Below are 16124 nucleotides of genomic sequence, written 5' to 3' on the forward strand. Positions count from 1 at the left end.
TCAATTTTCAGAAGCCTATTTTTCACAAATGCTTGAGAAGTGGGTCTTATTATTTCAATAAGGAGCAAATAGCTCCTTATTGAAATAATAGGACCCAATTGAAATTTCTGAAAAATTTGTCTAATTAAAAAATAATTGGGCTGCAATTTTCAGTGGCGTGCCGTGACATTTGATGACAGGGAAGCTGCGTTTCTGTAAGAAGCCGACTTCCAGGGGCAATCAGTTAATTGCGCGTCAGTGATGGTCTAGGGCAGTGGTTCTTAACCTTTTTATACTCGCCGCCCACCAAATATTTCATAGTTTTTTTGTGACCCCCATTTTTTAATAATAATTTATATTTGATAATTTGATAATTTATCTATAATAAATTGATTTTTTTATTATTGCTTTATTTTTTATATAATAAATGTAAATCATAATTTTATTATTTCATTATCTATTTAAATAACATTCAAACTTCACAATTAAACATGAAAACTCATTAATTTTTAACAGAAAATAAAATAAGAAACATGTCGATAAATCGATCCAATGTCGATGCTAAAACTAAACTAAAACTAAAACGCCCACTTGTCGTAAGGATTTTGCATAACTTTTGCAAAAATATTTAAATTTTCAAAGCCTACTATTTTTCCTAATTATTTTTAAAATTCCAAGCATTAATAGTTTCTTAAAATTGCTTTGGAATAAAAGAAGTAAATACTGCGGTGTAAGTAGCATATTTACATTTATTTCTTCTGTACTAACAAAGTTGTATGTAGGAAGAAATACAAAATAAATAAATAAAAACTAAATAGGAAAACTTTATCTTTCTTATTTCACTTTTCAATACGATATTCGGATTATACATCAATTTTCTTTTTATTATATTCTGAAGGAAATTTTGCATAATTTGGCGGCCCCGGCAAACTTCTTACGGACCCCCAGGAACCGCGGCCCCCCCTGTTAAGAATCACTGGTCTAGGGTCTATTCGTATTCATTTGTTCGATAAGCCAGTAAAAACTGTAGACTTCTCTAAATGTATTTTTAATATCACAATTACATTCTGAATCGCTAGCCACGATATAAGGGCTAAAATTAAAAATAAATCATAAAAACTTACTCGGTGAAATAAAATGTGCGGTGGATATACATACCTGGTACAATGTATTGTTCGATTGTATTAATATACTTTTAAAGAAAATTATAATTAAAATATAGCTTTTTAAAGAAACGTACATAAAAATAACATAAAATATTCTTTACTTTTTAAATCTTAAAACAATCCACTTAGTCAAATATCTCGATACGAGTAGCTAATGGATGGAACTAGTGACGGTCCAGGTAGGTGTGTAGTGAGTGTGTGCGTGCCAAATCCCGAGGGTGCTGATACCGGTCAATGTCAAATGCCTCTTTTGTCGCATCACTAGTATTTCTCAAAGGACGCCACAGGGCTGTTGTAAATTTTAAACGTTTCTCACCGTAGCTGTAAAAATCTAATTATGTTAAACTTAATAGTCATTCGTTTTCTAACTGATTCGTTTTAATACCAGTTGTACACGGAAATCAGTTTCCCACTGTACTGAGCGAGTGATTGGTTCTGTTAAGCTTTTGTTGAAGTAAAATTCTGGCTCTTTCAACAGGAATTTTATTTATGTCCCCATTCCCTAATCTCTTAATTATTTAGTCACTTCTTAAGTAAAAATAAGTCGAAACCAGTTACTTTGTACCTGAATATCTGTAGTCTTGGGAAAACAGTGGAAAGACAAATTTTTATGACAACGGATATATAAATCGTAAATTTAAGAAAATAAATTCTAGAGCTTTTTTTTTGTACCATTGTATGTACTGTACGTCTCATTCATTAAATTTGGTTGTAAATGATGCTGCCAAAGTAACAGTTAATTTTTAACACTGTACTAGAATTGTACACGTTTTTTCTGCATCCCCTTACAGATGGGACGTACTAAATCGTAATATCACCGGTTTAACATTGAAATCCGTAAGTAATATAAGATGAGAGAGCGGAATAAACGCAGAATAAATATATCAAATATTTTAATGGAGTTTTTTTAAACTCCTGTCAACTATACAGAACTATCATAAAAACGTGCCAGTAAACTCCTATCGGTTGGGTTGTTATAAATCTAGTCTAGGGTGGGCAACCCTTTCTATAACATGGGCCAGAATAAATTTTACGTTTTTTTCCACGCCGTAGTAGTTAACTTGACGCCTTCTTGTGACTCGTAATTTTTTTAGTCTGCAAATATGAAATAAATAAATAAAAAGTTAATTACTACATTTATTTCTCTTATCGTTTTCGAAAATTACAAAGAATTGGAAAAATAACTAATTAATAGTTATTTTTCCAATTTAATAATCTATTAAAGATCTCGCGGGCCGGATAGAAACTTTTCGCCAGCCATAGCTGGCCCGCGGATTGCCCGCCGTTGATCTAGTCTGCTCATGATTCACATAATTGGGCAAGGGTGACTAGCAGGCGGCTAACAGCCCACAACCGCTCCGGGATATAAAGTCGCGTACTCTTTACGATGTGTCGCTTCTACCAGCTAAACCGGGTGAGGTTGGTGCACTGTAAACCGCATGTGCTAATGCCTATATAATCTGGCTGATTAGAAACTAACCCGGTTTCAACATTCCTTCCGCCACCGAATTATTCGAATATACAATAGCAATCTTATCGTTTTTTTTCACGTGTAGTATAGAAATTTGTAAAAGATACATAATGCAGTTATAATAAATTATTAATTTTAATTAATTCAAAGTACGTTAAAATATGAAAATTTATATTTTATAAAATTCAAGGGAAGGTCATTGGAAGGTGGAATCGGCGCTTCCATCGCTTCCAATGATGGCACGCCACTGGCGTGCCGTGACATTTGATGACAAGGAAGCTGTGTTTCTGTAAGAAGCCGACTTCCAGGGGCCATCAGTTAATTGCGTGTCACTGATGGTCTAGGGCAGTGGTTCTTAACCTTTTTATACTCATGGCCCACCAAATATTTCATAATTTTTTTGTGACCCCCATTTTTTAATAATAATTTATATTTGATAATTTGATAATTTATCTATAATAAATTGATTTTTTTATTATTGCTTTATTTTTTATATAATAAATGTAAATCATAACTTTATTATTTCATTATCTATTTAAATAACATTCAAACTTCACAATTAAACATGAAAACTCATTAATTTTTAACAGAAAATAAAATAAGAAACATGTCGATAAATCGATCCAATGTCGATGCTAAAACTAAACTAAAACTAAAACGCCCACTTGTCGTAAGGATTTTGCATAACTTTTGCAAAAATATTTAAATTTTCAAAGCCTACTATTTTTCCTAATTATTTTTAAAATTCCAAGCATTAATAGTTTCTTAAAATTGCTTTGGAATAAAAGAAGTAAATACTGCGGTGTAAGTAGCATATTTGCATTTATTTCTTCTGTACTAACAAAGTTGTATGTAGGAAGAAATACAAAATAAATAAATAAAAACTAAATAGGAAAACTTTATCTTTCTTATTTCACTTTTCAATACGATGTTCGGATTATACATCAATTTTCTTTTTATTATATTCTGAAGGAAATTTTGCATAATTTGGCGGCCCCCGGCAAACTTCTTACGGACCCCCAGGGGCCGCGGCCCCCCTGTTAAGAATCACTGGTCTAGGGTCCATTCGTATTCATTTGTTCGATAAGCCAGTAAAAACTGTAGACTTCTCTAAATGTATTTTTAATATCACAATTACATTCTGAATCGTTAGCCACGATATAAGGGCTAAAATTAAAAATAAATTATAAAAACTTACTCGGTGAAATAAAATGTGCGGTGGATATACATACCTGGTACAATGTATTGTTTGATTGTATTACTATACTTTTAAAGAAAATTATAATTAAAATATAGCTTTGTAAAGAAACGTACATAAAAATAACATAAAATATTCTTTACTTTTTAAATCTTAAAACAATCCACTTAATGAAATAGCTCCCTACGAGTGGCTAATGAATGGAATCAGAGACGGTCCAGGTAGGTGTGTCCGTGCCAAATCCCGAGGGTGCCGATACCGGTCGATGTCAAATGCCTCTTTTGTCGTGTCACTAGTATATATCAAAGGACGCGACGGGGTTGTTGTAGATTTTAAACGTTTCTCACCATAGCTGTAAAAATCTAAATATGTTAAACTTAACAGATTGTCCGTCGTTCGTTTTCTAACTAATTCGTTTTAGGATCGAGTGTTCACGGAAATTTCGAAAATTTACAACTTTTCGGTCACTCTCATTGAACTGGAGAAATTTCTGTCTTTATTACATCTAATATTATGAAGAGATCAGACCCCACTGTACTCGGCAAGAAATTGATTTGGTTAAGCTTCTGTTTAAGTAAAATTTCGGCTCTTTCATCGGGGTTTTATTTTGTTTCTAATTCCCTAATCGCTTAATTATTTAACTACTTCTTAAATAGGAATAAGTCGAAACTGGTTACTTTGTACTCGAATATCTGTAGTCTCGGGAAAGAAGTGGAAAGAAATTTTTACGACAACCGATACATAAATCGTAAATTTAAGGAAAATAAATTCTAGAGCTTTTTTTGTACCATTGTACGTCTCATTCATTAAATTTGGTTGTAAATGATGCTGCCAAAGTAATAGTTAATTTTTTATCACTGTACTAGAATTGTACACGTTTTTTCTGCATCCCCTTACAGATGGGTCATACTAAATCGTAATATCGCCGGTTTAACATCGAAATCCGTAAGTAATATAAGATGGGAGAGCGGAATAAACGTGAAATAAATGTATCAAATATTTTAATGGATTTTTTTAAAACTCCTGTCAACTATACAGAACTATCATAAAAACGTGCCAGTAAACTCCTATCGGTTGGGTTGTTATAAATCTAGTCTAGGGTGGGCAACCCTTTTTATAACATGGGCCAGAATAAATTTTACGTTTTTTTCCGCGCCATAGTAGTTAATTGACGCCTTCTTGTGACTCGTAATTTTTTTAGTCTGCAAATATGAAATAAATAAATAAAAAGTTAATTACTACATTTATTTTTTTTATCGTTTTCGAAAATTACAAAGAATTGGAAAAATAACTAATTAATAGTTATTTTTCCAATTTAATAATCTATTAAAGATCTCGCGGGCCGGATAGAAACTTTTCGCCAGCCGTAGCTGGCCCACGGGTTGCCCGCCGTTGATCTAGTCTGCTCATGATTCACATAATCGGGCGAGGGTGGCCAAATATCTAGCAGGCGGCTAACAGCCTACAACCGCTCCGGGATATAAAGTCGCGTACTCTTTATGCGTGTGTCGCTTCTACCAGCTAAACCGTGACGTTGGTGCTCTGTAAAGCGCATGCGCCAATGCCTATAATCTGGCTGCTTGGAAGTTGACAGGCAGGCGGCTAACAGCTCAGAACCGGTCCAGATTATAAAGTTGGACTCCGTACGCGTGTGTCGCTTCTACCAGCTAAACCGGGTGAGGTTGGTGCTGTGTAAACCATGTGTGCTAATGCCTATATAATCTAGCTGATTAGAAACTGACCCAGTTTTGACATTCCTTCCGCCACCGAATTATTCGAATATACAATAGCAATCTTATCGTTTTTTTCACATGTAGTATAGAAATTTGTAAAAGATACATAATGCAGTTATAATAAAATATTCATTTTAATTAAGTCAAAGAACGTTAAAATATGAAAATTTATATTTTATAAAATACAAGGGAAGGTCATTGGAAGGTGGAATCGGCGCTTCCATCGCTTCCAATGACGGCACGCCACTGGCAATTTTCAAAAACTGTACATCTGTAAATTCCCACTGGTGGTCTGTGTGGTGTCTGTCCTTTCTTAATCTCGAGAATGGAGTTAGATAGATGAAAGGTTCACGCTAAATTATGAGCAAGACCAGATATGGAAAGCTTAGGGGCAGGAGGCCCTGATTAACTATAAATAAACTTCTGGTTTTCACTGGAAGTCATGTTATTTCAGTTCAAAAATTTTCCCCTGAATAGAGTTAGATAGATGATCAGCATGACTGTTGTTGACAAGAAAAGTATGATGTACAGGGGTAAGACACTATTAAAATTGAGAACATTGTGATGAAAAATTGTAGCCCAGCATTGTGACATGTGACAATAAATAATTGTTTGTTTAAAATTATTAAGTAATTTGAAAATTTTTAGGTGAAATATATATATAATTAATAATCGAAATAATGTTTATAGAAAACTTTAAAAATTATTTTTAAAATCTGACTGCTTTTAATTAATTAAAATTAGCAAAGAAAAGACTTAGACAATGATTCGATAGACAATTATTTCAATGACACAAGAAACCTTACACATGCTGTTTCTAGCAATTAAACTAATAAGCACAAACATTTTTGGCCGTTTTGAAAGGCCTTCTTCAGGTGCACTGAGGTCGGTTGGAACATCGGTTAGCAAATACTTACGTGACGTCATTGTTTATTAGTTTAATTGCTAGAAACAGCGTGTGTAAGGTTTTTTGTGTCATTGATTTTAAATAGTTCTAGCTTTGAGCGCGGAGACAATTATTTCGTTAAATATTTTTGATAATCAGTTCCGGAATTGCAAAGTTGCAAAAACAATAAAATTTTACACTTGCAGAAAATTCTGGCACCAAGAACTTAGCATCTGAAGAACATTTAACAAAATAAATAATGTTTGTCTAAGCAAATCTTTGTCTAAAGTTTATTTTTATCAATACGGGATCAAGTAGTTTATTAACTTCCTTGTCTATCATAATTATTTCAAAAAAACTGTATAATTAAAGAGCTATTATAATACTTTTACTTTCAAGTTGTTAAATTAAGGAAATAAAACAATGCTTATCTTCTAATGTTGAATAAAATCCTTTTCTTTAATTAATAATTTTATTTAAATAACAAATTAGATAGAAAATTTGCAATATATTATTTATAATATTTTTTAGTTTATTCATCTTTTCAAAAAACTCTGATGTCTTATTAAAATCCCACTGTTAATATAAAAAATAAAAGTTTGATTTTTTTTTTTTTTTTTGGAAGTTGAGAGTAAAAACTTTTATGAATATCTAAAAAAGATAAAAAAGAAATTTATCTTCAGGTGTTACTAATTACTTTATCTTCTTAAGTAAAGTTTTTATAAACTATATTTATTAATGCCATGTTCTCATTAATTTTAAACTTAATTTCTTTAGGTCTAATTATAGTCAGAATACAATAAACTATTAACATAAATTTGTAAATAAGGAAAAAGAATAAGTAGAATGTCAACATGTTTAAATATCTCCAACAAAAATATTTTTGCAGAACATAAATATAGTAGTGAGTTATATAAATATAAATAAATATAATTTTTGAATACACACGAAATTTTAAATGGTAAAATTAAATAATCAATATAACACAGATATTAAAAATACAAAAGTCGAAAAATTAAAATGTGAAATCCTTAATAACATTACACTGATATATAAGATATGTGAATTTTGTAGAATTGTTGATGATAAAATTTTATTATATTAAGCATTAATGTCAGTTTTAATATACATTAACAGTAGCGTAACCAGAAGCTCGGGGTCCCCTTACCTTTGTAAATAAATAAATGAAGAAAAAAATCAGATAAGTACAGGAAAAAGATTTGAATGTGATAAATTTACTTATGCACATAATTAAACAATATCTTACAGTTTACTCTTCATCTACAGTGCTAGTGGCTATATCAGTGTTTTTCAACTGGGGTGCCGCAGCACCATGATTGGGGTGTCACAAAGTTTAGGGCCAATAATAAAAGTAGATTTAAAAAACAATAGTGAGACTATTATTTTACATGTAGGTAATTCGACAAAATTCAATGGACTTAAATTTTGATTTTTAACATGTAGAAATGTGTTTTTTGCATTAAAATGCTACTTCAAATTGTCAATTTTTAAAATTTTTCTTCTCAGGGATAGAGTTCCCTCCCCGGATCCCACCCCAGCATTGCACATAATATTTGTTTTTGCAAAAGGTTCATCTGGCCCATCAGCCTCCCCTTATTTAGATTCTAGATCCACCGCTGATCAAGGGTTTCACGACTTTTTATTTTTCATTCAGGGGTGCCACTCAATGAAAAGGTTGAAAAACACTGGACTATATTTACAGTGGTACAGCAGTGGAAGTAGGTTTACACATTCTAACTAGGATCCCCTTAATATTAATTATAACCCAGTTATGCTACTGCACATTAATGCTCTCTAAAAATGGAGTAATGAAGTATAAGCATGTTATAAGATTTTATTTAGAATTCATATATCATTAACAGTTGGATATTATTTTAATTGGAGATAGTTTCTTAATTATGTTTATGTATATCTCCAATATTCATAATGTTGAAATTTATCTTGATTATTGATACACATGATGCTGAAATGGAGATGATTAAATACAGTAGAGCATGCATCGATTATCCGACCCCCGATCAACCATCACATCGGTTAACCGATCGCGTTCTAGTCGGCAAAGTCAAATGTCCGCTAGTGATGTGGCGCTACAATATTTGGCTATGTCTTGGCTACTTTAATATTATTTTTGTTAAATTTTTGCGTGTTTTAGCTAGAAACACTGGCTCGACCATGAAAGGGAGGCCAGTATTTAAACCAGGCTTAATTTTCTATTTTTCTTTATTTCTGTATTTATTTTGTGCAAAATAAAGAAATAATTTAACGATGATTATTATTTTTTTTAAAAATTTGTTAGGCTTAACATCGATGAAAATTCAACGCGAAATAGGTTAATAGCAATATACTAATATGCTTATTACATGGGATATACTAATAGACTAATACACTATACTAATAATGTATTTTTTCATACTTTTTGGTTATCCGTTTTTTCAGTTATCCGACCAACCTCAGTCCCCAATTGAGTCGGATAATTGGTGCTCTACTGTACTATATTAAAATATAAAATTGCATAAATGTCTAATTGCTCATGCATGTTTAATTTACTTCAATTACATGATACAAAAGTCTTTTTCATTAATATTTTGATTTAATATATTCATGTTATTAAAGGATGTAATAGATAAAAAGTAACACTTTCAGAATAATATAGAACTATTATAAAAATTTTATTTTTTGCTCTGAAAATATTGTAAATATTTATCATATTTATTTTTGCATTCTGTAAATTATTTCTTGTATTAAAGAATTACATGTGATGCTATTCTATTATTCTTTTGTAAGATTTTCAAATTTATGTTTAAAGTTTATTTCAGTTACATTTAAGCTTGAAGAAATTAAGTTAAAAAAATGAAATTAATAAATGTACAGTTTACCATCTTAGAATTTTTATAAAGTATCAAAAACAGTAGAAGCTTGGTTTAGCAGACATTCTCAGGATTAAAGACTTTGTCTATTTAAGTCAGGTAATCATTAAAACTTGCTGAATATTTTACAATATCCGGTGTTTTTAAATAATAATACATGGTTTTGTTTTGTACAAGAGTGTATAATAAGAACAGAAGTAAAAAAATAGAAAAACAATTGCTGAAATTAAAGGCCTATTTTTATCCAGTAATTATTCAATTGACACTTTTAGTGCCAAATTGTGTTAAGTGCCATTTTGTACTAAATTCAATAATTAGAAATTAATGATAACTTAGATTTCTCTAAATTAATTAAACTAAAAGAAATGACTTAGCCTTGAGGCAAGAAAAATTGCTAATTATTATCTAAGTTTTCCAAGTAGGATGTTTACTAATTTTCCCATGGCTCATTTGATTTATTCTACTTTATGTCATTCCTTTCGTTTTCATAATTCTGTTTCTTTAATGTTTCCCTTCCATTAAAGAAGAGAGGGTGCTAGTGTTACTCTATTAATGTTTGATGTAAAGAATATCAGAATACTATCTAAAAATGGAACTATAAAAATGTACAAAAAAGATGACACTGAAAACAACATAGTAGAATATAGTAAAACCTGTATAAAATGGAAACCTGCATAAATGGAAAAGATTCTTAGAATGGAGGGTTTTTTTATATTAAATCTTATCATAAGTGAGAAATTTGCCTAATGCAGAAACAGAAGAGGGTTTTTGGTACAAACAACATAATTTTTTACTTTACCCAGGTTAAGTTACAATTCCACTTGTAGACAAATAAGAGAAATCACCTACAAGTATAATTGTCATTGTAGAGAACAGGAAGAATAGGAAATTTTTATCCTGTGTCTTCAGAAGGCACTTCCTTTTAATCAAGGTGATACATTACCTTGATTATATTAATTCAGATACATCAATAATCTGGAATCGGAAGTTTTATGTAGTAAGTACAGATGTTTACTAAACCCAGTGTCCATTAAATCCAAATTTCATTGTAACCAAATAGCCTGAAGGTACTTTTCTTTCTTATCTTTCTTATTTTTCATAGAGATAAGGTAACTTTCATTTTCTACAAACAGCAAAAAAAAACTAATAAAATTACACTTCTGCACATCTTGCATCTTTTTTGTCGTATATATAAATATATTAAAATTTTATCATAGGTATATTATATTAGTTGAGTTTCATTCATATGTAATTTTATTGTATATGGAAATTTTTAGCAATAATAATATGCTAAAATAATTTATAAATTTTAAAATAATATTTTGCTACATACTAAACATATGCTGCTATATATAAATAATTATTTCTTCTTTTTTTTTAAGGCTCATTTAGCAGATTTATTAGGTGTAGCTGGTATAGATGTGCCTATAGAAGAATTTATGAAATTGACACCAGCATACAAGGTAATTTCTTATAAAGAAAATTTCAAGAGATAATTTTGAGAAATATTTCTATAAAACTAATTTTTTTTAGGAAAAAGGCTATAAATTATAAAATTATAAATTCAGAAATTTAAAAATTGCAATTATTATTTTATAATTACACTATTTGATAGAAAAAATTTTAAAATAATGCTTTATCTAAAGTTTTAATCCATTTTATTTTTATTATAATGTATATTATAAATACTATCATTGAATCCATATTAACAACTGCAATTGCCTATCATCAGCTTCACGCTAATTGCTTTCTTGGTATTTTATTTTATTAAATGATAGAATTACCAATTTTAAGATTAAGATTTGGTGTTATTATGATTACTGTTTATTGATAGGTCAAGAGAAAGTATATGAATTTTTCTGATAAGTTTAAATTGGAATTTTTTAAAAGTTATAGATTACATTGATTTTAATGTATAGGGCTTATGTTAAATGATTTAAAGTTAGTCAAAGTATTTGAAATATTTCTAAAATATGTAACATTTGGATAAATCTACAAATGAACTAATTCCAAATGTGTTGAGAAATTTATTCATATCATCTTATATTTATATCTACCATTTTGCATCATTTGACATATTAAATGATATCAATTGGTATTTTTAGTAAGGCGATGTGCTTTGAAACGATGACTCAAACACTAAGTACAGATGCAATTGATTAGTTTTAGGATTAAATTCTTGAAACGAATGTTCGTTCACCAGAGCAAAGTTTGTCAGAGAAGTATCATCAGAAGTCGTGTTTCTAAGTAAAGCTTCAAACAAATTTTTCATAGCTGTTGTAATAGTAATTGTTTCTACATTTGCTGTTGTTTTCTGAACAGCTTATCTAATTGTCCAGTTTGAGAAAGCAAAGCAGGCACTTTACTTTTGTGAGAATTCGGGGGGTGACAGATTATTACTGTCAATCCTGTTTCCGACGTCGGGATGGTGAGCCCTGCTCACTTCATCACTGGATGGCATTTGTTTAGTGAAGCGCGATAGGAATACACAGACACGTGGATTCAATTAAAACGAATTTAATTTCGCGATTAATAATATATACAAATAAGTTCTTTTTGGATTCCCTCAGTCCAATTTCTCTTATTGTCCGATTGTAACAATAACCCAAGTAGCTTACCTTCTTAGCAGCTACTTGTCCGACAATACTAATAAAACCCGCGCGATTCTTAACTAACTTAAACCTAAAAGGATAGAAAAGTATAAAAGTAGGAAGTGAGAAGAATTGATAGGACAGTGGGGTACCCTTGTTCTCGCTGAACTCCGATGCTGGCTGGTGGTTTATTCTCCGTGTCTCTGGGTTCGTCAACGTTTCAAATATCTCTACTATAATTTCCTTTCGGGGTCTCTGATTCGAAAATCCAGATCCTCACCTCACGGCTCTCCATTCGGCCCTCGTAGAATTCCGTCTCACGAGCTCGCCGTTCTCGTCCGTGCTTCTTCTTGTCCGGCCGGGGAAAAAGTGACCCTTCGTGACCCAGATTTTACTCGTCCTCCACTCGAACTCTTTGTTCCACACGACCCCCTGGTGGGTGGGGAGTGGGAAGCCCGCGTTCCCAGAAGCCAGAACAATGGACAAAGGAAGTTAGAAAGAAGGGTTAAGAAGGAGAGAAAATTATTAAAACTAATTAAATCTAAAATACATGTACAAAAATATGGCGTACAGCCACATACGCCCCCATCGGAAAGGCTCAAAGTCCATGATGGAGTTTGTAGTAGTCTACTCTCCTTTTTCGAAGGTGGTATCGACTCTCACTTGCGGGAACAGCTTGATGCCCGTCATCCGATTCAAGGGGATTCACTGGTGATGCATCGTCTTCTTGTCGCCTGATTGATGTCATCGGCTGTCTCCTGTACTGTAATGCAATCTCGTCACCTCCATCATCATCGGTTATATTCGGGGAGTCATTGTTGTTGGGTCGGTAATGGTGTTGACCCTTATATACAGCATATGAATAATATGGTTTCAGACGATTGAAATGCACAGTACAATTTTTTCTTCCATCACTACCACCCAACTCTGCGGTTACTGGACCTAAAATTCTCGTAATACGGTAAGGGCCCGAATACTTAGGGGAAAATTTCCCGAACTTCCTACTCTGGTGCTTGCATAACAGCCACACTCTCTCACCAGCACTAAAGTTACGCCCTTTCCTTTTTGTATTGCACCGCTGACATGTCCTACACACCCTCACTACCGATCGGACTATCGATTGTAGGCCCCGTATGTAGTAATGCCTGCCAACAGTATTACAAGTCTTCTCTATGCCCAAGTGCCCCCCAAGGCCAGACTCATGGAACGCTCTAACAACCTCCTCACCCATTTTCTGACCTACACATATCCGCTTCCAGTTATAAAGTCCATCTCTTCCTGGTTTAACGTGGACTAACACACCTCCTTCCAACTGGAATTCTGGCTGGACACCCTTTCCGGCAAGACCCTGATGCATGTTCCTTTGAGCTTTCGCAAGACCTAGTTTCATTTTTTTTAAAAAATCGTCCTCCATTTGTGATTCTACTACTCTATGGTGGAAACTGGGACTATGCATAAAAAGATCGGTGTTTTTCAAATCTTCGACCCCCTCCGAAGACAAACCGGGATACTTATCGAGGACGCGAGTCACCTGATTTTCGTCATTAGCTTTTGTAGTTCCTGGGGTTATGGCGGTGTCAATCGGAGTACAACTTAAGCAATCGAAATACATGATCGATGGGCGAGGACTATGGTTCAACACTCTAGCTTCACGGTTTATGAATGTACATCCATCAATTATCAATGACGGGACTAAATTGATAACATCCATCCCCAAAATCCCTTGGTATTCTAGCCTATCCGGGAATTCCATACAACAAAGGGAAGCAGGTATTATCGCATCCTTGTAGCTTATGGATCCCTCTAGGACTTCCTTACATGTGGAGATTGTGCCGTTGATACCTCTGATATGGGTGATCTCACCCCTTCTTGAACTTTGGAAAGACTTAGCTATTTTCGAGTTTCGAGTCAGCGCTATATCAACTAAAGACCTTTCTGCACCAGAGTCAATTAAGAACTTAATCTCTATCCCTGCTACCCTGCCACTTATTAACGGGAGTCCCCTCTCCGAAGGTGAAAATTCGGTCAATTTAAATGTGAGGATGGGAACGCGACACTGACCCTGATCGGGTTCCCGGGCTGGTTTCAATTCCGAACTTTTTCTTTTGGGGCATTTCCGAGCCAAGTGATTTGGGCTATTGCAAATGAAACAAAGTCTGCCGTTAACATTAGGCGACATAATAGTCTGGGTCGGGTTTTCGGCCATCTTGGAAACTATTTCGAACAGGGTCTTCAACCCTTTTTCTAAACTAGCCAACCGATCCTCATCTTTTGGAGTCTTGTCAGGGTTTACTTCAGGACTAGTACATTCAGCACCCACTTCGCTTTGGGAGTTATAACAGACCGTTTTGAGGTCTCTAGGATTACTACATTCCTTTTCTAGCTCTTCCTCCCTTTCAGCGCATTCGAAAGCTTTCTCTAAGGTAGCAGGTTCCCTGCGACATACGTGACTTCGGATACTTATGTCTAATCCCCTGATGAACCTCTCCTTGATAATCTCATCTTTGAATGTCACGATATTTGGGTTACTCCGGATAGCCCTAGACATTATGGTTTTAGTCCTAATGATATACTCACTGACTAATTCCTTTCCTCCTTGCCTCAAATTTAGTAATTGATCGAGTAAGCCCCTTCCTTTCCCTTCGTGCTTCTGGAAACATTTAATTAGATCTTGCTCAATTTCCTTAAACGTTGGTGCAGGCGATTGCTCCAATAAACAAAAGAAAGTGTTTAATGGTTCACCCTTTAGTTTAGCTTGCAACGCAGCCACCTTAACCTCGTCCCCCCATTGGGCTAACTTAGCCACATTATCAATGGTTCTAAAAAGTTGATTTATATTTACCGTGTCGTTAGGCGAATTTGAGAAAGTGGGGATCATCCCTAAGAATCCAGTAACCACGAGTGGGGGGTTCTCACTGTGGCTTTCTGCCACCAAACTCATACTGGGAGTACCTTTGTCCTCCATATAACTTACAACGATGGCTGATAATCAGTACAGCTATACAGAGAATTGGATCAACGAGGAGGGAATCCTGTCGCGGACGCCAATGTAAAGTGTGAAGCGCGATAGGAATACACAGACACGTGGATTCAATTAAAACGAATTTAATTTCGCGATTAATAATATATACAAATAAGTTCTTTTTGGATTCCCTCAGTCCAATTTCTCTTATTGTCCGATTGTAACAATAACCCAAGTAGCTTACCTTCTTGGCAACTACTTGCCCGACAATACTAATAAAACCCGCGCGATTCTTAACTAACTTAAACCTAAAAGGATAGAAAAGTATAAAAGTAGGAAGTGAGAAGAATTGATAGGACAGTGGGGTACCCTTGTTCTCGCTGAACTCCGATGCTGGCTGGTGGTTTATTCTCCGTGTCTCTGGGTTCGTCAACGTTTCAAATATCTCTACTATAATTTCCTTTCGGGGTCTCTGATTCGAAAATCCAGATCCTCACCTCACGGCTCTCCATTCGGCCCTCGTAGAATTCCGTCTCACGAGCTCGCCGTTCTCGTCCGTGCTTCTTCTTGTCCGGCCGGGGAAAAAGTGACCCTTCGTGACCCAGATTTTACTCGTCCTCCACTCGAACTCTTTGTTCCACACGACCCCCTGGTGGGTGGGGAGTGGGAAGCCCGCGTTCCCAGAAGCCAGAACAATGGACAAAGGAAGTTAGAAAGAAGGGTTAAGAAGGAGAGAAAATTATTAAAACTAATTAAATCTAAAATACATGTACAAAAATATGGCGTACAGCCACAACTGGATGGCATTTGTTTAGTTAACAGGAAGATTGTTGAGATCTTCTGATTGTCTAGGATTTCTGACACCAGTTAGGATAATTATAATATGTGTCCTAACTTGTGAGTGTAGTAAACAAAGGTTGAGTAAGAAGGCTTTACCCCCAGCCTGAATGGCTGATTCGGGAATTAGTATGGAGGATAATTCATAGTTCAAGTGGGGAGAGCCATAAGTAAGTTGATAAGGGAGCTGATCTCCAAAGAAGGCAAGTTAACCAATAAAACAATTTAATAAGCTAAATAAAACAGTGGTTACATACAAAGGGATTAAATATATCGATTAAATACAATTCGACAAACTAGCTACTTATATCTAAGTTGACCGAGAGAGAGAGTTACATAAATCGGTTCATAATACCACTAGTTGACCAATGTCTTTTGATTGGTAGTATTGGTAGGGAGATTTCTTGAGAGAG

At 33.8% G+C, this 16124-nt stretch overlaps 1 protein-coding gene across 7 annotated transcripts in view; it reads left to right on the forward strand.

Moving 5' to 3' along the window:
- Positions 1–16124, forward strand: part of LOC136984698 (voltage-dependent calcium channel subunit alpha-2/delta-3-like) — a 222505-nt gene that overhangs the window by 163416 nt on the left and 42965 nt on the right. For all 7 annotated transcript variants that reach the window (XM_067281901.1, XM_067281827.1, XM_067282170.1 and 4 more), the window contains exon 17: positions 10704–10784. In XM_067281901.1, the coding sequence (XP_067138002.1) occupies positions 10704–10784 (81 nt within the window). The remainder of the gene's footprint in view (positions 1–10703; positions 10785–16124) is intronic.

Source organism: Centruroides vittatus, unplaced genomic scaffold, assembly GCF_030686945.1.
Source record: "Centruroides vittatus isolate TY-2023 unplaced genomic scaffold, ASM3068694v2 contig_1012, whole genome shotgun sequence".
Lineage (NCBI taxonomy): Eukaryota > Metazoa > Arthropoda > Arachnida > Scorpiones > Buthidae > Centruroides > Centruroides vittatus.